The sequence below is a fragment of the Genypterus blacodes genome, unplaced genomic scaffold, assembly GCF_046128005.1.
Source record: "Genypterus blacodes isolate CSIRO-AG114 ecotype Tasmania unplaced genomic scaffold, CSIRO-AGI_Gbla_v1 ptg000054l_1, whole genome shotgun sequence".
Taxonomy (NCBI): Eukaryota; Metazoa; Chordata; class Actinopteri; order Ophidiiformes; family Ophidiidae; genus Genypterus; species Genypterus blacodes.
In genome coordinates, this window is record NW_027466866.1 from 2727907 (window position 1) to 2751798 (window position 23892).

A 23892-nucleotide genomic window follows, 5' to 3' on the forward strand; every position below is an offset into this window, starting at 1 on the left:
AAGAAAAACACACAGGCAGGCAGAGAGGCAGGCAGGGAGGGAGGGAGGAGCAAAGCCTCAGCTCTGCTCATCTCACACGTAACAAGCACAACACACGGGCTGCAAGGGAATTTTTAGAGGAAGTGACTCAAAGAAAGGGGAGGGGCGGCGGTGTAATGAGAGGATGGTGTTGCAGCAGACACACAGGACGCTGCCATGATTGTTATTGTGGTTATTTGAGTCACAACTCTTCATTTCTAACTGTTAACACGATTAAGCTGTACAATCCATGTACTGCTTGTAATGTAATTCTGGAAACTGTCAACATCAATCAATCAACAATAACATTTGTAGCTTTTGTTTGCATTGAGATTACAGATTGTACCTTCACTACAATGTTAATATGTTGTTTGTGAGGATAGAGAGAGATAAGTACACACACATACTGAACATCAATCATTCAGATGGCGTCGTTTCATGTAGATTGTGAGTTTAAACATCATGGTTGGTTATTTAAAGCCACACACAGCTACATTGGAGGACAGACATATTGATCTCCAGATGGCCTCAGTTATGTTATTCTTCAGATTGAGACGTCTGCCCTGGTTTAGCCTAGAAACTAAATCACCCCTACTGCTCTTTACATAATCCAAGCCTTATGACTGACAGATGCCTCAGAGTCTGACCCACAATGTTGTACTGAGGCCCGTTCAGACGTGCGGCCCTGTTGACTTTAATCACGCAAGGTTGAGCACATACAAAACAAAGCGGTTCTCTGTATTCATCCCAGAACACACCAGCCTACTACTTACATAACCAGCTCAGTCCAATCATTAACTCAAATCCTGAACTCGAATCAGGTCTTGCAAAGCCCCACTTCGCTTGTGTTTGCGTGAACTCTAACTAGGACACAGGACAGGTTTCATATGTACATTAGTGGCTCTGGCGTCTTTGCTGGTCAGATAGGTTTTTGGTTCTTGACGCCACCCAGTGGACAGTTTCCGAACTGCTCTGGTGAGTGTATCGTCATGGGAGTTTCAGGTCTCGTGTGACCTTCAGGTGCAAACAGCCACAAGTTTGATATCTGAGAACCTGCACGGTGGCCTGTTGAACAAAGTACACAAAGGCAACTGTACAAACACGGTGTGTGTTTCTAGTGCAGCCAAATCAGACAAACTACTACAACGATATGGATCCAATACTGAGGTGGAAGCACCAGTGAATGTTTCATTTTTACTACAGCATATTTACCGTATCACTTCCATTAAACCTTTTAGATATCCTAAATAGGTCTACCGTAATTCATTCTATATTATTTTAAGTCATCTTATGCAACAATGTGATGATTTGAATGAACCTTCAGAGAAACTGCATCACTGTGAACGTCTCTGGATTTGTAAAAATGGGACAAATAACAAAAACAAACTTTTTCTACCTCAAAAAAATACTTCAGGAAGGAGAAAGCAAGAAATAAAATTCAAATTCTGATCACACAATTCAGATTAGAATAAAGAGAATCATTTTAATGTAACGACATCAGGGTCTTTTATATGTACAGCTACAGCTCATACCAATTTTAGATCATTTTTAGATAGAAACAGAGGCAAAAGCATCCTGGAATGACTTAAGATTCAAATAAAATAGAAAACAAAAACATCAACACAAACATACACATCTTTAATACTGTGCTCTGATAAAATGCTGGAATTTTTCTTTTCTTTTTGTTTGTTTTAAAAGCGACACGACGCCTCACACGACAAGGTTCTTTGTTACAAAACCCTTATGTGGCTAAAATAGATTACAGTACTTAAATAAAAAAATAGACTCTTTTCAATCTGTTTGTTCTTTCAGTCCTCGGCTGCAGTCGCCGGGTCGGGACGGACGTGTTCATCTCTCGCGTGCTCTCAGGTCGTCTCTCTCCCTCAGTGGCACATCCGGGAGGTCATCTCCTTCTGCAAAACACACACACACACACACACACACAAACAGCCACTGTGTCACGAGCAGTGGGAACAAACAAACGGCAGCATTATCCCACAGACACACACACACACACACACACACACACACACACACACACACACACACACACACACACACACACACACACACACACACACACACACACACACACACACACACACACACACACACACACACACACACACACACACACACACACACACACACACACACACACACACGACGTGATTCTGCCTGTACAGCAGCACAGAGTAAGCAGTATACGCCCACGGAATTAATACCCTGTCATTCACTGAATATAGATGACTTGCTTGGTTAATCAGCTTACAAGACAAAGCACGGCAAGTGGTGAGATGCACGGAGAGAACGCGCCTATGCTGAGTGTGTGCCGACGGGTGTGTTTACATGACACAGGAGATCGGCTCGCGTCTCACAAAACCGCAGCATTAATCAATCGAAATATTGCTTGAATCCGGTTAGAATTGGAGCTTAGATGTGCGTGTAAACGTCTCGGGGAAAGTTTCTAACAACGGGGAAATTCCAATCAAAACCTGGTTTAGGCCTCTTATATAGACTGAGATACTTGAAAATGTCATCGTAAAAGTTAAATCACACACACACACACACACACACACACACACACACACACACACACACACACACACACACACACACACACACACACACACACACACACACACACACACACACACACACACACACACACACACACACACACACACACACACACACACACACACACACACACACACACACACACTTCTCCTCTCACCAAAGGCTCCAGCTCTTTGTGGTCAGTCAGGTTGAACTCAGTGACAAAGTAGTAGAAGTGCTTGTAGCACGTATTGACGTGAGCCTCCGCCCCCATCTGGCTCACGCGGTCAAAGTGGTGGATGTAGACGTGGACGAACACCCGGAACAGACGAGACAAAATCTTCTTCGCCACCTGCATGAAGGTCTTAGGGAATGGAGTACCTGCAAGTCAAACAGATGGGAGGCGCAAACGTCAAATCCGCTGCGATCTTGCGAAGCGCTTTACGTACATTTAACCACATCATAGTGCAATGACAGCATCCTATTCTAAGTTGGTTTGCCCCCTCGAGACACTATGTACGTCTTTAACAAAGGGACGGAAAACCAACACGACCTTTGCCTTCGCTCCATCCAAGCGATTAACTCCGCGCTTCGCTTTGCTTCCAAATAATTCGATGAAATTTCAAGCATCTTTTCCAGAGGACGGCAGCTAAGGTTGTCTCTATTCATAGCAACCGTACTTTATGTGACCCGTTTGGAAAAATCCATTGCTTGGCTGTTTCTGCAGTTCGGGGGGGGCCTATACTGAGTTATGCCCCCCCCTCCACCCTGCCGTGTAACAGCAGATACTAAGATTACAGCGACTAACAATAGAGCTGATGAATGTGACCTTGATGATTTGCATCTAAAATCATCTCTTGGTGCTCCACTGGCCTCAAATTGTAAACAAAAACAAGACGTAATACTTGATTTAACTTCATCATCACAAAGCTAAGCAAAGACAGTCTCTCTGTTTGATGTTGTGGCCAATTGAATGCCTTTGACTGCTGCTGGTGATGGTGATGAGTTAAACAGTGACTTTGCGCTCTGTGTTATGGGGGTAAATGATCGATTATGAAACAAGATGATCCACGATGGAAATCAGCGTTAGTGGCGGCCGTGGATTCGCCGTGAGCGGACGCTGGCCTGGTTTGAACTTAATTCGCCGATGCTTTTTGTGTGAAGATTTGATCGTATCCAGATAGGAAATCATCTGGAAGCTGCGAACATCAAAGCGTAACGATCTGCCGACAGTCACAGCGACGTTACTGCGTGTCTGGACGCCAGATGAGCGCCTGTGGCCGATCTGAACCACTTACCGACGTTGGTGGGGAAGATGTTCTCGTTGTTGATTTGTACCTCGATCCAGTCCATTAGCAGGCTCATGTACTTGGGAGCCGACAGGGCGGTGGGTCTCTTGTACTTGTGCTCGTCCTGCCAGCGGTACTCATACTTGGGCCCGCCGGACATGTTGGGGCAGGTCTGGTCGGTGCAGGAGTCGCTGATGGTGCCGTAGATGAGGTTGATGCGGTTGAAGAAGTCGACCACGTGGACGGCCACCCAGTCGTTGAGGTCCTCGCCGTGGGGCAGCTGCACCGCCTGCTTCAGGTCCAGGCCGGCGTTCAGGGACGCCTGGGCCTTCTTGTGTAAATCGAAGCGCTGCGTCCCCGGCTCAAACTTGCGCTTGGGCCGGAATGTCCTGTCTTTGTTGAAGACTTGTTTCAGGGCCATGGACATGGTTGCATGTGACGGCGCCGGGTTTGTTTGAATGTGTGTGGTGAATTATTTACTGTGAAATGGAAGCAGTCACAGGGCTGTTTAGACAACCAGTGCAGAGCTTTTGTTATGGACTCTGTCTTTTGGTTTTTGTTACGACTCTGTGTGATCCTGTGTGCATGACAAAAGGAGAGAGAGAGAGAGAGAGAGGGAGAGAGAGATGGTGACAGTGGTTAGTATAGCGGTTATTAGCGGCACAAAGCTTCTATTGAGACTGGACTAACAAGTGACAACTTCCACAAAGAGGGTTATGTGTTCAGTCCCGCTTGTTAGGTTGAGGGACAATCTCGAGAAATGACTACGCAGATTTCAAAGAATATTAATGGAAGGTTTAAGGAGGCATGAAGGCGTCACACAAAAGAGCAAATAAACTTTGGTTTCCTGCTCACAACGCCTTAACCAGAAAGCAGCACTCTGTCAGATACAGGAGTGGGCAGCGTTGCAGAAAACATGCGATCACAGAGAAGATGTGACTTCCTGCCCTCCTCCTACACGCTGCCTCCCCTCCTCTCCTTCCCACCCGTGAGCACCACCATGAGGGCCACTACAACAACGGGATAGTTTTCATACAATACTTAATATATGGGTTCGTATCAGGGTGTCATTCTATAAACAAACAACAAAACAATTCCATCACCTTTGTTCAAGCCAAAACACAACTGAAAGGTGCAGTCTTGGCCCACCATCAGCCAATCAGAACGGTTGTATATCTACTGTAATGCACACTAGCCTTGCCCAGGCCGTGTGAGCTCTGTGAGAATTCCCCGGCATCTTTAAGATTCCGCAGAACACTACAATCCTTAAACGTTCCCACTCTTTACATCGGGGGTTACTGGGAATCTCACCAGAGCTGCACAAGTCACATGTTTTGCGTTTGTCTGCGCCTACACATGCATACAGAGAAGTTAGAGATGTATAAACCCATTGAACTTCTTCTTCTTCAGCATTCTGAGGACTTATTTACATTTTTTTGGCACAACATGTATAGGTTAAGGAGCCATTTAAGGTAGAAGAGCACAAGTTTAATGTTCAAGGCTGATCTATGTGCAATCTATGGGTCTGTTTGTCTAATGTTGACATGTTTTACCCTCCATCTTATTACTGCATCACACACAGGGCCCAGACTAAACCAAATAGGAATAGGCTACACCCTGACGTTCACCTTTGGCTACGTCATCTCAGGTGAAGTGACGTGACGTTTTAAACATCGGGGGGGTTTTTTTGCTTGAGCCAACCTGACTCATTTCCTATTTCAGGGCCCCTTAGTTCCACCGTAAAAGCAAAGAATGTGAGGAATGACAATAAAACCCACCGCGGCCATTAAGCGACATAACGGAACGATGCCAGAGCGACGTGTTTAAACGCGCGCGTATCATCTTCATCTTCATCACAACACGAACTAAAGGCCGTTTCACATGTATTCAGGGATTAAAAGATTAAAAGATCAGGATTTAAATGCCAGAGCACATGACGACATGTACGAAGTTTAATCGTGCCGCGACTAAAACTATGCACCTCGATGCGACTTGTTGCTTCGTAAAAACAAACACCAAACCCACAGTAGGCAGGAGAGATCCACGGTATTCTTATTTAATTCACATTACACGATCAATTATTATTCTGTAAAGGCGAATTTAATGGAAAGGGGCGATCAAACGGTGACGAAACCCCCCCAGTTCAAAGCGAGTTTCCCCGAACTTACTTGTTCCGCCTTCCTGTTCCGCCAGTTTCCTTCGATATTTTACCAAACAAATCTAGTTCCTATTTACTATCTGCGAGTCCACAACATACGCGGGCTACATTATGGATACACGGTGCGATCCATAATGTAGAATTTCTAATTATTCCATAAACATGACACTTTATAAAAGGAAACTAACGCCTGACTCCTCCCTGCCGAGCGAAAAGTACACCAGTGTCAAGATAAACACAAACTACCGCGTCCGGTGAAGCCCTTCAGAATAAAAGATTATTGCGCCATTTCAAGCGTCATGTTAGGGATATCGAATCAATATCAATGTCACGTTAATGTATTTATTTACAGTTGAACGCGAAATACCAATTGTAGCCTAAATCTGTAGATCTGAGAGGCATTTCATGCGATGACGCCGCTGTATAATTGTTATTATTCCGTGTTAAAAGCTCGTTGTTTAATTTTGAAAATAGAATGGATTAGTGTCCGGTGTTTGGTCTGCGTGTGGCCTGTGCGTGGCTTGTCAGAAGTATTTCCTGTGATGATACTTATGCCACTGTGTCACATTTATAATAAACCACGTAATTGTGTGGTTCACATCATCTGGATTACAATAACTGTATTTCTGAATGTTCAATCTGTTGAACAGTCAGAATACCTTTTAACTACTTATTTATGCTAGTCATTTATCTAGTATTAGTATACAAACCATTTCTATTGTGCTTCATTACACAAATCACAAATCACAAATTCCTGAGAGCAAATTTTTACTAAATAAGGACCTCATTAAATCTCTGCCATGAGATTTTGCTAATATGTTATCCTCTGATTCAAATGGTCTCTAAGTTCTGATTGACAAGTTCTGGATCAGGCACAGAAATTCCGATTTTTCCACATAATCTTCCAGTTTGACATGTTCTCTGCCAACATTACTGAAGAGATTTGTTCTGAGTTTCAACTGCTTTGCACAGCTTTCCAAAAATTCTCCAGCGCTGATATAATGTCGTTATCTGAGGTACAACAGGTTCTAGTGAAATCATTTACCAGGGAGTGAGTGGTGAGGTCAGATCACGCCCGAGGCTCACAACTTATCAATCAAACCTTTCACATGTTGTTCACTACTCATCGTGAGAGAGCAGCGGACTCAACTTGATAATAAAGGTGTGATTTGTCCCACAAACCTAACAGGAGAGTCAGAGGTAGAGGTCAATCAAACACAATCTATAAGAACACACACACAAAGGGAAAAGGTCGTCCCATGGAATGAAATATCTTTTATGATCAACATATGTTCTTTCCTCTTTATTTCTGTATCTTGGTGTCATCACAATACGGCGAAAATACAGAAAACGTGTGATGAAGTCTGATAAAGATCACAAGCTGCAAACTCCATAGTTGCAACTGATTTGATAATCAGATTTTAGTTTGTTTGTTTTTTACTCTGCAGCCTCTTAAAGCAAAATGTCCATGTAGTCCATGTAGAGGACAAACTCCAGTTACAAGTTCTGTTATTGTGGCTGTCAGAGGAAATCCCCAACACCAAATGTGTGATGAACTCTAAAGGGATCAGGTCACACTCTACAGATCTACCAGGTTACTTCCTATACTTACATCCTCATTGAAAATAAACAGAACATAAGAGGCGGGAGATGATGGATAATATACACAGGCCTACAAATCTAACATAAAATGGATTCATTCATCCACAATTTCCACTTAACATTCAAACCAGCCCAGACAAAGATCTGCCTTACATGGCGACACATTGAAGTTCATGTTGTAAATGCACATTTATCGTCACTAAGGCCTGTTTGGTTGTACCAGTACTGTAGCTGAAGCCGGTCAGTGTGCAGTTCATAAAAAGCTCTTTGTTTTGGTTGTCTAATGGGCATTTGAAAGGCAGCTTTGTGCAACACTGGGACAGAATGTGCCTTGTTTCTGTCTACTTGATAGGCTCAGCAGCGCCTGCTGTTGCCTCAGGCTTGGCCTTCTTAGATATGGAGTAATGGTAAGACCTCATGGACTCCTCAACCTTCATGAAATCAGGACGTTCCTCATGCCTGGGGAGAGAGAGAGAGAGAGAAAGGGAGAGAGAGAGGGAGGAGCCATTTGAAAGGTTGTGATTAATGGGTGGCAATGTCACAATAACTTTAAATACAGTGATTACGACACTGTGTAAACTCCATGTAGCAATAGAGAACTACAATATATATTATGATATGCTGTTTAATATATTTTGAGGTAGTTTAAAACACTAACAGGTGCGTAAAAGTGTTCATGTTCAGAAAATAATGTTCTCACGAGTAAATCCAGCATTCGTTCATCACTGAGTACATTCGCTCCGGACATCCCGCTGGACTGTCCATACGGTGCCCATCCATCAGAAAGTTCATCACCTCTGTTCCTTTCATTTTCTGAGCAAAGTTTAAAAAAAAAACACAGAAGAACAGAACTGTCACCTACAATCGCTGCAAGATGTTGAAAGGTGCAATCACAGCATACAGTTGAATCTTTGATGAAACCTACTGTACCTTATAAGGTTTCCCTCCATAAGAGAAAGCCTCCCACATGGTGACACCAAAGCTCCACACGTCACTTTTACTGGAGAATTTGTGGAACTTGATACATTCTGGAGCGTACCACTTCAGGGGCCATTTGCCTGCAGTGCGAGCCTACACAACAAAAAAAGTCATTAGGCCCAACATCAGAGGCTTAACTCGGCTTAAGGCAAATATTTCCCAAACAGTAAAACTCTATAATGTGTTGTTAAATGATTCTAGGGTTATTTCCTTGAGGTCAAGGACTCTTTGTTCCCTCACATTCCTTCCAGATGTGTGTCAGGAAAGCAGAACGAAAGGAAATCAATTATCAACCCGAGTGTTTGTGCTGTACGTGATATAAATCCATGCAAAACAACCAATATAAGATGAAGTATCTATAGCACCCAGGACGCTGATAGCTGCAGCGCTCCAAACCTTATTGATTTAGCTGTTTTATTTCAGAAACTTCTACTTTGCCCCCTGTGCACCTTGTAGTAGTTGTCATCTGCTCCGAGGGCCTTGGAGAGGCCAAAGTCACTGATTTTGGCAAACTGCTTGTTGACCAACAGAACATTACGAGCTGCCAAGTCTCTGTGCACAAAGTTCTTGTCCTCCAGATACTTCATTCCCATCGACACCTGGTGCATCAGGCCCACAATGTTCTCCATGGTAACAGAGTCCCTGCAGAGACAGTATGTAACAAAAAGGTGCATTAAATGATGAATAATGATGTAAAGCAAATAGATTTTTAACTGTTTCTTAGAGGTAAAGAGGGACATTTCTGTTTTGGCAGATGGCTGCAAAGAGAGAGAGAGAAAAAGAGAGGGAGAGAGGAAGTGCATGCATGTAATGTATGTGTGAGAATCTGCGTGTGTGTGTTAGATGAAGCACTGCCAGCATGAGACAGATGACACACTCTGTCAGCTCTGTGAACTTGTATCAACATCATTCTCATCAGTTACTTGCGTCTTGAACGTACTTACTTATTACTAGAGAGGAATTTGTTGAGCGGTCCAGCAGAGGCCATCTCCATGACAAGCATCAGATTCTCAGCGTTGCACAGGCCCAGCATGCGCACGATGAAGGGGTTGTCCAGCTGGTGCATGATCTCTGCCTCCCTCATCATTTCCTCCTTCACCAGCTTCTCGTTGTCACTCTTCAGCACTTTGATGGCCACATCTATCTGGCCCCTGAGAGAAAACAAACATATCCAGTTTGAGGGGAGAACGTTTGACCTTTTGAAGACGGTCCAGGTGCTCCTACAGACTCAGCATGGCCACCGGGTTCATTCAATGTATAGGATAACATGTTCTGTAAATAAAGTTAATGTACTATAGAAACCAGTATCCCCCGACTAAGATTAGATGACTGACAGAAATAAATAAACCCTTACAAGCAAGTCTACTAAAGCTAAATAAGTATTAGTAGTACTGAAATGTATGCAAAGCAAAGCAGTTATAGGGGAGAAAGGTGTCTAATAATAAAGTAATCCAGCCAAAATTGGAGATTTGGGGCCAATAGTACAGCTGATTTTTGTTCTCACATTTAATTGAAAGTCTGATTCTGACAAATAACTAAAAATGGCAGCTGTCAGGTCAATGTAGAGCAGGAAAATACAAGCGAATCCCTTTAAGATGCAATTGATTTAAGGTAAAAGGAAGTACATGGTTGGTTAAAGTGTTACTGAGGTGATTTTGAGTTAGAGCTACTTAAACCTCTATCTATTTGACTTCAAACCAAAGTGTGTGGGCCCTCACGAGTCAGTCTTGAGGACGCCCTTCCTGACGCAGCCAAAGTTGCCTGAGCCGAGCTCCAGCTCATCGATCAGCAGCAGATTCCTCTTGATGTTGAACCTCTTCACGTCGTTGGGGTTGTGATAAGGGTTGAACCCGTCGCAATCCATAGGCAGGAGGTCACGATCCGGAGGCAGAGACGCCATCGCAGCCGGAGACAAGGCTGATGCGGCGGCTGAAAGGTGAAGGTGTACTGGATGTTTACAATCTATATTTATTGAGTTTTAGACTAAGGTTATTTGATTCTATTCATAGTAAGAGACTTAATAACACAATTGTTGTCAGTCCATGTGTGTGGAAATGATCTTCCTGTTATTGAAGTACGAAGTGCTGCACATTAGGCATCTGACCTTTAGGTGGCGGTGTGTATCCATTTGTGCCATGTCGCCTCTGAAAGGATAACATTAGCATGAAACTCAGAGATTGAGTCATATGAATGAAGTACACAAGATAATGCAGATAATAGAAACTTACTGCTGAGGGAAGGTTGGGTGTCTCTGAAAAAGGAGGATTATAGTTAGAAATAAAGCAGTTTGAAATGTATTAAGACATTTGTTGCAGAAAAACTAGCATAAGTATTTCAGTACTTCCAGCTGCTTTGCTGTTGACGCAGGCCTCCCCGAGAACAACCACCAGGCCATCATTTTTCATTTTAAGGTATTCAACCAGCTAGTCAGATTGTAGCAAGAGAGAGAGAGAGAGAGAGAGAGAGAATTACTCCTCCAGTCCATGACTCACGTAAACACACATATGGAGATGTTGCTTGCTGGAGGTCTTACCTGCCAGATGGTGTCAAACTTTGTTCCCTCCGGCATGGAAAACTTCCCAGATTTGTCCTGGAGGATCTGATAGTGGTACACTGTCTTTCCGTACATCATGGACAGAGCAAACGTGCCTGACTCATCTCTGTCTCTCACACTGAGAAATCAAAACACTTTCTCACAGCACAATCATGATTTGGATACTGAAGGCTGTCAAAAGAAACGCTCGAGATGCAACACTATCGCCAGGGTGATACTCACAGGAACTTTCCGTCCGGCTGGACTCCGGAGTAGAGCCGCCTCTCGCCCTCCTGCCGTGAGATCTTGCCGTGGTACCAGGGCATCTTCTCATGAGCGGTGGTGGCGATCAGCTTCTCCAGCTGAGGAGCTTGGCTGATGATGGCCTGCTCCATTGCGTCTCCCTGAGTACAAACACAACACAACACAAACTGAAACCCTGCACAACTTTGCACCATTTGTGACTATGTAGATTTTCGATGTACATGTACTCCACTTTTATGTATTTCCATCGTACTTCTACTCTACACGAGTGAGATAAACACATAAAACAGTTCCTAATCTTTCTTTCTTTCTTTCTTTCTTTCTTGGCTCCCTCTGGTGCTTGATGGGAGCTGCAGACGGGGCCAAACTGGGCCTGCGTGCACCTGGAGCTGGTTTAGCTGGTTAAGCTGAAGATGAAAAACTACTGGCTCTACTCAGTGTGCGTCTGGCTCCAGCAGCAGACACACATCTTACACTCAGTACGCTGAAATATTGGCTTTTGGACTCGTCCAGTGCTACAGTGAGTCATCTCATCACACTTAGTGTCTAGAGTCTGGTGGCTTGTTAACTGAGCAGTGAGACACCGAGCATGTGAAGAAGAAAAAAAAAGCAGAAAATGCAAACCAGGACTTTCTTATCTTTTTTTTAGGGTAAATTTGCTGTTCAGGTTTCTCAGAGTTCATCTTGATTTCATTCTTCCTGCCCATATATGAGTGCGAAGGCTTTCTGTTTGCAGTAATCCCTCCTCCTCTTCACCCTGTACATACTGCAGCGTCAGCTCACAAGTGCAAGGCGTCGTGGTCTAATGTTTAGCTGAATCTAATGAGAAATAAACTACTGTAATACTGGCAACTTAGCACTTGACTTGGCTCACTCAGACTGCATAAGAATCACGGTGACTATGTGTTTTTCGGGGAAGAACAAGGATGGATTTGTCCTCTTTTTCTTACATTGATCCTGTTATGTGGAGTTAGTGGTGCAGGGACGGAATGAAGAGGAAGGAGGACTTGTTAAATCAAAGTGTAGTTATTTGTTTGTCCTTAATTTATCAGTTGAAGCAGCAATCTGCATCAAAGTGGAGTGGGTGATATGAACTCCCTCCTCCTGACTTCACAACTCCTCCTCCTACCCTAGAACATGAGACATGATTGACAGGAAAGGTTGTGATTCCTCTTGTGGTAAAAGGTGGTACTTCCTGTGCTTAAAACGATTTTCCCAAACCAGTCCGAGGGGCAGCGACCGGATATTTTCAGATTTCTACCAGGATATTATGAGGTTTTCATTGAAAGTGTTCTTAAAAAGTGTCAGATCACAGCTTTAATGCCCCCCCTGAGAGTGTTAAATGTGTTGGCGGCTCACCTCCAGGTTCCAAGTCTGCTTCACGTACTCTCTCAGCATGTTTTCCCTCAGGCTGTCAAACACTCCGGGTTTGACCAACATATCCGGCGAGCGCAGGCAGGGTTTCCTCAGGGTGCACACCAGCCCGTCCGGGTCCTTGCTGTAAAACTCACACAGCTCTGCAGGCCCACAGTGGGGTTTGCCTCCTGCGATGCAGTAGGTCCCGTTCAGCTGCTTCTCCACGGAGTAGTGGTGAAATTCCAGGTTCCACACGATAGAGAGAACGTATCCCCCCAAACTGCGTAAGCACTGGCGCAGCAGGAATAGCCCGTCCACCATCCCGGCCAGCTTCAGCTGCTGCTCAGCGTCCGTGCGGCTGATGCTGCCGTAGTAGAAAGGCAGCTCGCCTGCAGGGTCAGTGGACATGATGACACCTGGGCAGGGGGGCCGGGGGGCTCAAGCCGGAGGTCGACCTTTTATAGGTGCTGGGGTGGAAAGAGACAAAAATGAATTAGACAAGAGAAAAAGAAAATGTGCCATGAATTTTAGACTCCAAATGGTTTTTGCTGTTTTGAGAATCTAATGCTGATTCTTTGGATTCATTGTTAATTCAATAAAATGACTATAAAAAGCAGAAAATATTAAAATTGTGACAAATGATCACAAGGTCTCAGAGAAGACAGGTGACATATTTGTTTGTCCTTGTTTACGCTGATATGAAACAGAGAAAAGCAGCCAATCATAATGGCTGAAATTGTTATCCATTCATTTTCAGTTGATTGAGCACCAAATTGACATTAGTAGAGGCTGAAAATCACACACGTTTACACACAGATCTTAAAGTTTCACCTCTGACTTTCTGCTCTTCAGTCCGTTTCTGTCTGGTCACTGAAATGTCTTAGTAATAAAATCGCTGATCTCTTCTATTAAAAAAACAAAACAACGGCAATAATCCAGTTTAAGAACACAAAGTGCGTTCAGCTCTGAAAATCATCCTGAGATCTTCATCCACTTCTTCTTCATCCTCTTCTGCCCCAAATCCAAACAAACAGACAGACAGGGTCTCTGTGAGCTCTATAGAGTGGTGAGATGAGGCTCCATATGTCTGGATGGAATATTGAATGAGCTCTGTGACTGCATGTGTTTGCAGATTAACAGTTTGGTGCCTGTCAAAGCCACAACAGGAAGCTGCAGTCCGCCCTCGCACCCTCCTTTCTCCAACATCTCACTCTTTCGTTAAACAGGTGCTGTTTGTTTTAAGAAAATTCCCTCAGCTTCAGAAACACGCATTTGTTCAATTTTCCTTTAGAATGGGAGAATTAATGGTGTTGTGACTAAGACAGAGAGACGTGTCGGCTTGGGGCGTCTGATGGAACAGTTTAGTGGCGGGTTTTTTGTTAGAGTGGAGGTGTAAAGTTTAGATGTGGAGATGTTTCTGTCTGCTGTGTAGGAAGGATATGTGAGTGGAAAACAGTCCAAACTGAGACAGAGACACTGATCTGCTTACTTCCACTCATGACAAACGGCAAAAACAAACTAAGAACACTAAGAACTGTAGGAACACTGAGAAACAGAATGTTTAAAGAAGCTGTTGAATGTTTTGGTATTATTATTACTGAAATAGCGACGTATGGCCGACTTAACAAAATAAAAGCATGTCTTTTTTGATGGGAAATACGTTCTTGTCTTAATTTGCTTCGCTTTTAAATTTTCAGCACCTGAATGCAACACTTACTCCTTCTCCGTTGGTTCCTTGTTTGACCGTTACGTTTTACCCCGCAGCTTTTCATTCCTGACCGCAGATCTTCACATTTCAAAACATTTTAAACCTCATTGTCTTGCCTACACACATATGATCTCACATCCACGGTGGGCAGCAGCAGCAGCGTTGCCACAATTCATCCGAGGCCCTGACAGACACACACCTCATCTCACCACAACAAAGACAGCCAGACCTCACACTTTGCTGCAGGACACACATACTGTGTCTGAGCAATGGCCCTGAATGGAAACAGATAAATGTACTGTAGATGATTCACTTTTATTGCCTATACTAAATGAATTGGCAGACTCATCAAGTCCTCAAACATATATACCGTATTATTTCCTTGTTGTGACTTCAACTGAATGTCGTCATCAACACTTCACCAACAGCAGCAGTAGTTTTTCTAGACGTGATGTTTTTCTGGTACACGTTTACGTTTATATAATACAGAGCAACGACATCAAAGGCCGACGTGAGGTGCCATTTGGCGAAGGTCCTGGTTTTAAATGTCAAGCCTGCGTTGCGTCTCTCACACTGGAGCAGTTTTCTTCAAAGATCCGGCGTTTGAGTCACAGCGTAAGAACCCTTTATTACGCACCAAACGTAGCTTTTTTTGCAAATGAAATGTTACAGACTAAGCAGAGAGAGAGAAAATGGCATATGAGTCATCCTCCATGCTGTCTTTAAGCAGAGGAGTGAAGAAGTGACACAGGCTGGGCAGCGACAAACTGCACTTCTTCTTCTTTTCCAACACTGAATGCATTTTTTGTTTTTTTAACTCCACTTTAGGCCCACGGAGTTCCTCAGGGGTCCATGTGCGAACGTAGCTAAACTCTTTCTCTTCTCAGATTCCTACAATCGAGTAAAACCATTCCAGAGAGACGAACCAAGGCAAACTATGGGACTTTGACAATCACATTCTGCCAACATAGCTCACAGTCTCATCATCACTTTAAAACATTTTTAAACAAACAGATTTGGATTTTAATTTGATCATATTGGGCTTACATTAGGCTTTAAATCCCTTTTCATTCACTATGACAGGTCAGTCCAGGACACTAAAGCAGGGTACTGGCCACTGCTTGTTGCTATGGCGATGGACAAGCTTTTATATACTACATACTGTGTTTTTCTGTAGATTATGCCTCAAACGGAGAACATTCCAGCGATAACTCCCTCTGCTCTGTTATTGTAGCTGATGACTATTTTGGTTGTGCTTAACTTTATCACCAAGGAAGCCCGAGTTATGCAAATCAAAGCATACCGACGTACATACATCAACATGTTTGTGTGGCTGAGATGTTGTCTTTATGACGCGTACGACTGCATGGGCATCTAACAACAGATAATGTGTTCTCGTGATGTGTTTGCCCTTAGACTGATCGGTACGAACAGCCACTTTGGAGACGCCAGTTGTAAGTTGTAGCCAATATGTGACTTAACTTCATAAAAACAGCTTTAAATCGAGGCGTCAGGGACATGAAACCTATAAATCTCCCAAAGTTAAGACATCATTTCCTGCGTCAGTGTAATCAGATAACACGAAACACTCCGCTCATGTGTTCCTGCTTCGTTATTCATATTTAATCCAAATATTCCAGAGTGACGCTTTCATTTGTTCTTTAATTCTGAGGTATTGTTGGTTGTAAAACAAACAGCACAGACTGAACATTTATGTATTTACACACAATGCTACAGGCCACATCCTTAAGGAAAAATTTTGTGTCTGATGCTAAAGAAATACACAAATATTCAGGTTTCAAAATCTGTATTCTAGAAGTTTCTGAAAGTTAATTTAAAGGGCACATTTCATACATGGAATTCTTCCTCCCCTGCACAGGCCAAATTTGTGTCTCTGTGGCTGGTGGCGTTTTGCAGATATGCCTCAGTCCAGGACAAAAATACATCCAGTAATTTCAGAAAAGTTACAAGCGATAAACGACACATACACACACACACACACATAGGCAGTCAGCTCCTGGGTGTGTTAGAATTTACCCATTTTTGGTTTTCTATTCCGAGGCACAATGAACGCAGCTATTTATATGTACGTGTAATCTCTACTTCTGAAGCCATAGCAACAGAGGCTCGACCTCACTGCGGTTTATTCTTACATTTATTCTTTCTTACAGCATAGATGCAGCTGTGGAAACGCTCAATTCTTCAGACAATTCCTGAAATTTAACGGTGCGGCAACAAGAATATAAATATCAACAAATCACTGTTTATATTTACAGGCCAAGTTCAAAGGAAATGCAAAAGTCTGTGGTGGCCAGTAGTTTTTCCTTCCTTGGTGTTCACATTCACTCTCAGTTTAGATAAAATGTTACAATAACGCCCTTTTAAACGGACAAATTGACCTTTATACTAACTAAACCATGTGTGCTGCTGTATAGAGAACCATGTGTGGGCTTAAGTGTGTGACATTTAGGAGAGGAAAGTGAGATGATTAAGTCGTAAGATCTCTAATCATTACATGTTAATCTCTAAATAACCTTTTCCTCAAACTTTTCTTCTTTAATCAGGCGTAACAGCAAAAAGGTGAGACATACTTACGTGTCACTGCTTCACTTCTTAGCAGAGCAATGTTGCAGCTTCAGAGTCACACATTTATCTGTCGATCTGCGTGCCGTGTGTGTGTGTGTGTGTGTGTGTGTGTGTGTGTGTGTGTGTGTGTGTGAGAGAAGAAGCAGGGAAACTGTGGGTAAGACGAGCAGTGACACAAATCCACGTACACACCACCACCGTGAATGCAGCTTGACTCGCTGTTCTCACCACTGGTACATAATAACCTTTATTAAACATCATCAGTCAGCCTCAGTCAGGATGAAGGACACAAATGCCACACTCACACACTCAACACTCACACACTCAGCTTCTCTGAATGACTCTTTAATCCAGAATTTTCCATATGTATGAATGCAGGGGTTTGTGATGCTAGTTTCTAAATATATAGGTGATAGTTTCGACGTTCGGCATTAAACCTTCAGTCGTTTACTTAAATGTCCTGGTGTTGGAGAGGATGCAGGACGAAACCATAACAACACAGAGTAATGGTGTGTCTTTGTACTGAGGGTTTATACATTGAAATGATGATTGTATAGGTTTATAGGCAGGTTTGTAACGACTGTACTGTAATTTGTGGCATTTTCCACTGCCTACATTCCATTTAGTGATGTGAAATACATTTTATTATAGCATTACTTTAGTATAAACATAACTATAGTCCCGCCACTGAGCAATAACAAGTTTAAGTGAGAACAATATCTGACACCTACACACCACACACATGCACTCAACAACATTCAGAGAGAGAGGGAGAGAGAGAGAGAATGAGAGACAGAGAGATAGCGAGAGAGGGAGCGAGAAAGAGAGAGACAGGGAGAGAGACAGAGAGAGAGAGAGACAGAGAGAGACAGACAGACAGACAGACAGACAGAGACAAAGAGACAGGGAGAGGGAGACAGAGAGGGAAGGAGAGAGAGACAGGGAGAGACAGAGAGAGAGAGAAAGACAGAGAGACAGGGAGAGACAGAGACAGAGACAGGGGGAGAGAGAGAGAGAGAGAGAGAGAGAGAGAGGGAGAGAGAGAGAGAGAGCACTACCCCACCCCACCAGCAGCTGCTTCCTTGGAGAGAGCAGACAGTCTGCAGAAAAACGACGACCAATCAGCAGGATCCTGTTACATTAAGTCACCGAAAACCCACAGAAAAACCGGAACGCGACCGATATTTTGCTTCAAAATAAAAGCATAAGGCTTCACGGGCTACTCCTACTTAAAGTCACAACCCCCTATAGTTTTCAAAGGCAGACTGAGGGGTCAAAATAAACAAAATAAACAAAATAAACAACAAAAATAGAAATGTAACTGAGTGGACTGAAATGGTTTATGTCATTACAGCACTGGCAGTACACAAACGTCCAAGGTTATCTGGTACAGTTTGTAATTTGGTTTTGTTTCTTTTACTAGTCAGACATGTACTGTAGCTATGTTTGATGGTTGAACATTAAGTTCTGAGACTGATATCCTCAGTTAGCAAGCTGTAATATTTGATAAATATTGTGTAAATGAGCCCTATCAACTGCACATTTAGAAGTTACAGGATGTACTCAAATTTCACAAGAACTAGGTCAGCTTGTTGTGCCACTTCAAGGCCACTAACCGCGGTTGTGGCTTTAAACCAGTTCAGCACCACATTATCCTGTTTTTCACCCTATTCCTGAACATGAACAGGTGTTTTGTTGAAAGATGTTTGGCCTCAGATGATGAAATTATGTCATTGCTCCATCTGACACGGGGCAGCTACAAGCATATTATGAAACTGTGATTTGGACTGATTAAAAAACAGTGGTGTAAGCAGTAGATTGCTTAAACTTTGATGTGGTGATAAGTCCAGAGTAGTGTCCATAAATCTGCTCACACAGCCAGGCCACAGTATGTATGCTTCTTACGACACAACCTGTTCAAATAGGTCAGTGACCCAGTCAGAAGGTAATATGAATGTTCAAACTGGAAAGTGGAGCAAGAACTGTGGGAGGGGAGGTGGTGGCATGTGTGTGTGTCTGTCGTCTTCAGTGTGATTTATCATCTAAATGGGGGGAAACTGCACACATAATCACTTTGGTAGTTTTTGTGGGTTTGTTTGCTGTAATCATGTCTTTTGCGTGTGTTTTTGTGGTCTCAGGTTCATTTCTCTCCACAGAGCATTTGAAAGTGTTGAAAAGGAAACAAAGCCACTGACAGAGAAATGTATCCATTCACAATCCTAACACAACGCCACAAATCTTAAAATAATAATAAATATCAGCTTTTCGCCCTTGATATGACTCTTATTTTGAAGTCAAACCAGGAAGCGTGCCGTTGTTTGGCTAACCTGACGGCAGTGTGTGTGTGCGTGTGCGCGTATGTGTGTCTGGTGCGGGAAGAAGTTTGTGTCTCCTCAAGCTGCACAGTCCCGCCGCCTCCTCTCCTCTCCTCTCTCCTCTCCTCTCCGCTCCGCTGTGAGGGCCGGAGGACAGACGCACACACCGGGGGGAACCACCGCAGGAGAACCGCGGCGACAGGTGAGTGAAGCCGGGCGTCGCACTCTTCTTTAACCCGCTGAAGAACAAACGGTGCAGGCGTGATGCTGCCTGTAACCTCGATCCCCCCTCATATTCCTGCAGGAACCTCAAGCTGTTGCACTTGAATTTCCAACTTTTATTCCTCTAATTTGCTTGTGAGCGTCCAACCCGTGTCATGGTGTCATGTTCGGTTCTGTTACGTGCATTCGGGCTCCTTTCCAGTTATTTATGGCGCTTTTTCATCACCGGATCGCTGCAGGATCTCCCCACTCGGGTGCAGGATCTCTCTCCTCTGCGGGGCTCAGGCTGATGTCAGTGCGGGTTTAGGATGATGTGGCCCTCAGCTCTCATCAGGTACACGCGTGGACGCTGACATCATGCCCCCCCCCCCCCCAACTTCTAATTGAAATTAGCCCACATACAAGTTTCAGAAGATGTTATAAACTTTATGCGTAATCAATATATCATCAATGATAACACTGTACAAACTCACTGATTATGATCATCGATGTGCCTTGGGTAGCGGTTCTCAAACCGCGGTATGGGGTACCACCGGTGGTACTTGAAGCGCCCCCTGGTGGCTCAACAGAACCACCGGTTTCAGAACCACTTCTTTTTTTTTTTTTTGCGAAATGAATGAAAACATGTGAATGGAAATTGTGTTGTTGTGCAGATTACTTGTGAATAAAGTAGGGTTTTGATTTAGTGTTTGAAACAGTGCCCGATCGATGACTCAGCGTTTTTTGTGGCTACAAACTCATTTAGCTTGTGGTCGGTTGGTGCTTAATGCGCTCAAACGCTTATGATTATAAAAATTGATGCAGCTTTTGGTTTGGCACTTGGGAATTTATCCTGTTTCCTCAAACCGCAACATTAATCTTTCCTGGTAATTATTTAAATTCCTGATAGATTTTTGCTAATTTATAATTTCTATTCGAGAGGGAGATCAGACACTTTCATATGTGTTTGTTCCTGTTAAAACATCATGTCATTTGGCAAACATGTTGTCCCTCATTCAGTTTTTATGGACTTTCACATCAATAGTCTTCATTTGCCACCATTCCACTACATCAAATACATCACCGCCGTGCAAAGCCAAGTTTGTTACAAGCTTGTTAACTGGCTGCGTAAAAGCCAATACGATAAAACACTGCCCTCTCTCTCCCTCTCTTTCCCTCTCCCCCTCTCTCTCTCTCTCTCCCTCTCTCTCTCCCGCTCGCTCTCTGGGACTGACTCACTTTGTGTCGAGTCAGCTCTCTCACCAAATATTGTTTCAGACTTGAGAGGCACAGTTTGAGAGTGAGGGGAACACATCCTAGGTTCTCCGACCGGCCCGGGCCTGTTTATGTTCCCACTTTTCATCTGCACACTGTTTATTTGGGGAAATTGAGAAAGGAATGCCTGCCTCTCTCCCTCTCCCTCTCTCTCTCTCTCTCTCTCTACCAGACAGAGAGAGAGAGAGCTTAAGTCTCAGAGATTTCCCTCGATTCCTCCAATTATTTGTATCACCTGCGTGCGGTTTGACGTAGAGGACGACGCACTACTGTAGACAGCGTTCTTTCCGGGCATTTTTTTTTTTTTTCGAGGAGTGATCCCCGCTCGGAGCAATTTGGAACGCAGCATCCAACTTGTGATATTCATCCCACAGGCCATTTGATCCCACCGCCTCTCTCTCTCTCTCTCGCTCTTAGAAAGTCGCGCTGCTAGTGTAATGAAATAATAAACTGAGCCTAAACCTGATTCATGAGCTATTCTCTGATCAAAGTGGGGTGTATGTGTGTGAGAGAGAGAGAGAGAGAGAGAGAGGCAAGAGCGAGGGAGAGTGCTAGACTTGAAGCTAAGCAAAGGACACTTTGCATCTGTTGGCTGCACACAGACTTTACTTTGAGCCGGTCATATGGCTTTGATTAGCCCTGCTAGTTTTCGGGATCGCTCCACTCTCCCTGGCAACGCTTTGAGACAAGGACAGCATAGATGGCCGCCGCAGCCTCTCATCAAAAGCTCCCCCTGCACATCCCAAAACGTCACAGGAGAAAAGCTCCAGTCACTCCAACGACGTGTCAGAAGCCTTCAGGGTCCACTGGCTCCGTCCGCGTTGGCAGCTCTGCTCCGCACTTTAAATTCCCACTTAATTATCTGGAGCGATCCAGCTTCCCCGTCTCGCCCCCCTTTCTTCTCTCCTTCTTCGGGGGTTGCGATCATGCGGTTCCTGTCTGCAGCTCAGGCCACCTTCTCTCTCTCTTGGCTGTGATGGCACTCATATTGTAGATACTTGTAGCTGTCGGAGGAGCTCATCCAAGCAAAACACTAACGAAGCAGCAGCAGCAGCAGCGTGTGAGGCTCGCTTGGCCCTCCGACAGAGACCACTTTTTGTTTTCACTCCTCCAAAAAAATTGATACAACCCAGAGGGAAAGTTTTGCACGACAGACCGCAGGAAGATGTACGACACCGTCACCTCCACCAGAGCGCCTACGTCCAATTCAGCCTGCACTGTTTTAACGGTGTAATCATTTACCAAGAGGGTCGGCGGCGTTCCATTTGAAGGCGGCCCACAAATCTAATAAAAGGCCCCCTCGTTTTTAAAAAGCGCCGAGGGACCCGGCGTAGGGGGTCGGCCTCGCTTGCCCACCCGCCCTGTTCGTCCCGCTCGCTCCTCTAATTAAACAAGGCGAGAGTTAGTGGTAATCGAAAAGAAAAGCATTTGATATCGCGCCGCAAAGTTTAATAAGCGCGCGATAAATCAAGGCCCCGGAGTGGAGGTAATGAAAAATGGAGGGGAGGCTCGCCGTGTGCAGGAAATGACTGGGAGAAAGCCTGAGGGAGGTGAAGAGAGGGAGAGAGAGAGAGAGAGAGTTTCAGTTGTTCCACACATGAGAGAAGCTGCAACAGTACAAAGACCCCTCAGTGTTTTTCAGAGCTCGTTCTCCCTTTACTGTACCTTCCCTGATTCTGTGTTGCAGCTCGAGGAAATGAAGCACATTAGGTTCTCCTTTCACATTTATGCACACACACACACACACACGTGCACACACACATACGCGGGTCCATTCCTCCACACGCTCGGCGGCGGCGGTGGCGAACATTCAGGAATGGCTCTCCCAGCTGGCTCCCAAAAAGCGCTTACACTCCACCGTCTCTCCCTCTCTCTCTCGCTCTCTCTCTCTCTCTCTCTCTCTCTCTCTCTCTCTCTCTCTCTCTCTCTCTCTCTCTCTCTCTTCCCCCCCGGGGGCCTTTGTGCTTGTTTTTTTTTCTTTTCAGGAGGTAACTTGTTCCCCCCCCCCCCCCCCCCCCCCCCCCCCCCTTGCTCTCGTCACCAAAAGGTTTCCCATCTGCTTCCGATTACCTTTGGTTGCAGTTGGTGAGCCGCCAGCCATCTGGGCCAGTGTGGGCTCTCCGCTCGCTCCCCTCTCTCTCCCTCTCTCTCTCTCTCTCTCTATTCCTCTCTCTCTCCAGACAGCGCTGAGGGAGGGATGGACGGATGGATGGACGGATGGATGGAGGGGAGGGGGGGGACAGATTGAGCCGGGTGGGCAGACTGAAGTGGGAGTGAGGAGAGCGAGCAAAGGGTTGGGTTTAGCTGACACTGCAATCCGCGGCCAGGAAACAAGTCAAAGAGAAAGGGCACTGATGAAAGTGTGACTCCTCATCCTGGCTCCACGTCTGTTTTTCTAATGGGTACTGTGAGTCTGAGGAAGTCATTTTCCGTTGTTATTATAAAGCAGACTGGCTCTATGTTGGTCTCTAAGTAAGAACTGGAACCAAAGTGGAATACTACTCAATTAAAAAGGAACGCATGCTTTATTTATAGCCCAGGACGGTCAAAGTTTGATCTGTCACGCCTGGAACTGAACTCTTACCTCCAAAGCGATGGTCATCCACCTTCTATGAAGCAGTCGAACGAAGGAATGATACTCTGAGGAAACAATCCTTAATGACCGACTATCTCTATTTGATGTAAACAAGCTTTGTATACGTTCTCCTACCTTCAGTCTGCTACTTGGACAGCGGCCAATTAGTAAGCTGTACAGTCAGGCAGCCGGCCAGCGAGTCACTCAGCCATTCAACCCTCCACCCAAAGTGAGCCAGCTGAGTGATGGTGGCAACCTGCAGCTTCCCCTCAAATTGGCTCATTTTACCCCCAGAGCCTCTGACATAATACCCACTTCAAGCCCCCCGTTTGGCCTTTAAGTGCGGCGTCTTACGAGATCAATGCCTTCCTTTGTGTTTGAACTCTTTTCCGGTGGGCAGGCAGCTTAAGGGGGGGACGGGGGGCCCCAGGTTGGGACCCGTTGTTGTCGCTGGTCATTTGAGTGAAAGGCCGAG

General features: G+C 44.6%; 3 protein-coding genes across 5 annotated transcripts in view; 1 reads left to right on the forward strand and 2 right to left on the reverse strand.

Annotated features, from left to right (window-relative positions):
- Positions 1–1475: 1475 nt before the first annotated feature.
- On the reverse strand, positions 1476–6267 carry mob3a (MOB kinase activator 3A). Its single transcript, XM_076151309.1, has 4 exons — positions 6035–6267; positions 3876–4443; positions 2756–2958; positions 1476–1931 (listed from the first exon to the last, which is right to left on the reverse strand). The coding sequence occupies exons 2-4, from the start codon at positions 4291–4293 to the stop codon at positions 1902–1904; spliced, it is 651 nt and encodes a 216-aa protein (XP_076007424.1). The 5' UTR covers positions 4294–4443; positions 6035–6267; the 3' UTR covers positions 1476–1901.
- A 1015-nt stretch (positions 6268–7282) lies between these two features.
- zap70 (zeta chain of T cell receptor associated protein kinase 70) lies at positions 7283–17182 on the reverse strand. Of its 3 annotated transcripts, none has more exons than XM_076151345.1 (13): positions 17061–17182; positions 12761–13224; positions 11381–11541; positions 11138–11276; positions 10946–11027; positions 10833–10855; positions 10709–10748; positions 10323–10533; positions 9549–9755; positions 9054–9246; positions 8557–8697; positions 8327–8439; positions 7283–8085 (listed from the first exon to the last, which is right to left on the reverse strand). In XM_076151345.1, exons 2-13 carry the CDS (start codon positions 13163–13165, stop codon positions 7968–7970), a joined length of 1833 nt encoding a protein of 610 aa, XP_076007460.1. In that variant the 5' UTR covers positions 13166–13224; positions 17061–17182; the 3' UTR covers positions 7283–7967. The 3 variants fall into 3 exon arrangements, with proteins under 3 accessions (XP_076007460.1, XP_076007463.1, XP_076007461.1); XM_076151348.1 differs by having other exon boundaries at positions 17057–17174; XM_076151346.1 differs by lacking the exon at positions 17061–17182 and adding an exon at positions 13589–13872.
- A 2255-nt stretch (positions 17183–19437) lies between these two features.
- Positions 19438–23892, forward strand: part of adamts10 (ADAM metallopeptidase with thrombospondin type 1 motif, 10) — a 36633-nt gene continuing 32178 nt past the window's right edge. The window contains exon 1 of the mRNA XM_076151414.1: positions 19438–19568. The gene's annotated coding sequence lies outside the window, so the exon portion shown is untranslated. The remainder of the gene's footprint in view (positions 19569–23892) is intronic.

What these genes read in the sequence shown, in the direction of transcription:
- mob3a (XM_076151309.1), bottom strand. Translation starts at nt 4,293, where the DNA reads ATGTCCATGGCCCTGAAACAAGTCTTCAACAAAGACAGGACATTCCGG. An exon ending in CATCTTCCCCACCAACGTCG is followed by an intron (nt 2,959 to 3,875) that starts GTAAGTGGTTCA and finishes TTTGACTTGCAG; the next exon opens with GTACTCCATTCCCTAAGACC. An exon ending in ACAAAGAGCTGGAGCCTTTG is followed by an intron (nt 1,932 to 2,755) that starts GTGAGAGGAGAA and finishes TGTGTTTTGCAG; the next exon opens with AAGGAGATGACCTCCCGGAT.
- zap70 (XM_076151345.1), bottom strand. Translation starts at nt 13,165, where the DNA reads ATGTCCACTGACCCTGCAGGCGAGCTGCCTTTCTACTACGGCAGCATC. An exon ending in ATACACACCGCCACCTAAAG is followed by an intron (nt 10,534 to 10,708) that starts GTCAGATGCCTA and finishes TTCACCTTTCAG; the next exon opens with CCGCCGCATCAGCCTTGTCT. An exon ending in AACGAATGCTGGATTTACTC is followed by an intron (nt 8,086 to 8,326) that starts GTGAGAACATTA and finishes CTCTCTCCCCAG; the next exon opens with GCATGAGGAACGTCCTGATT.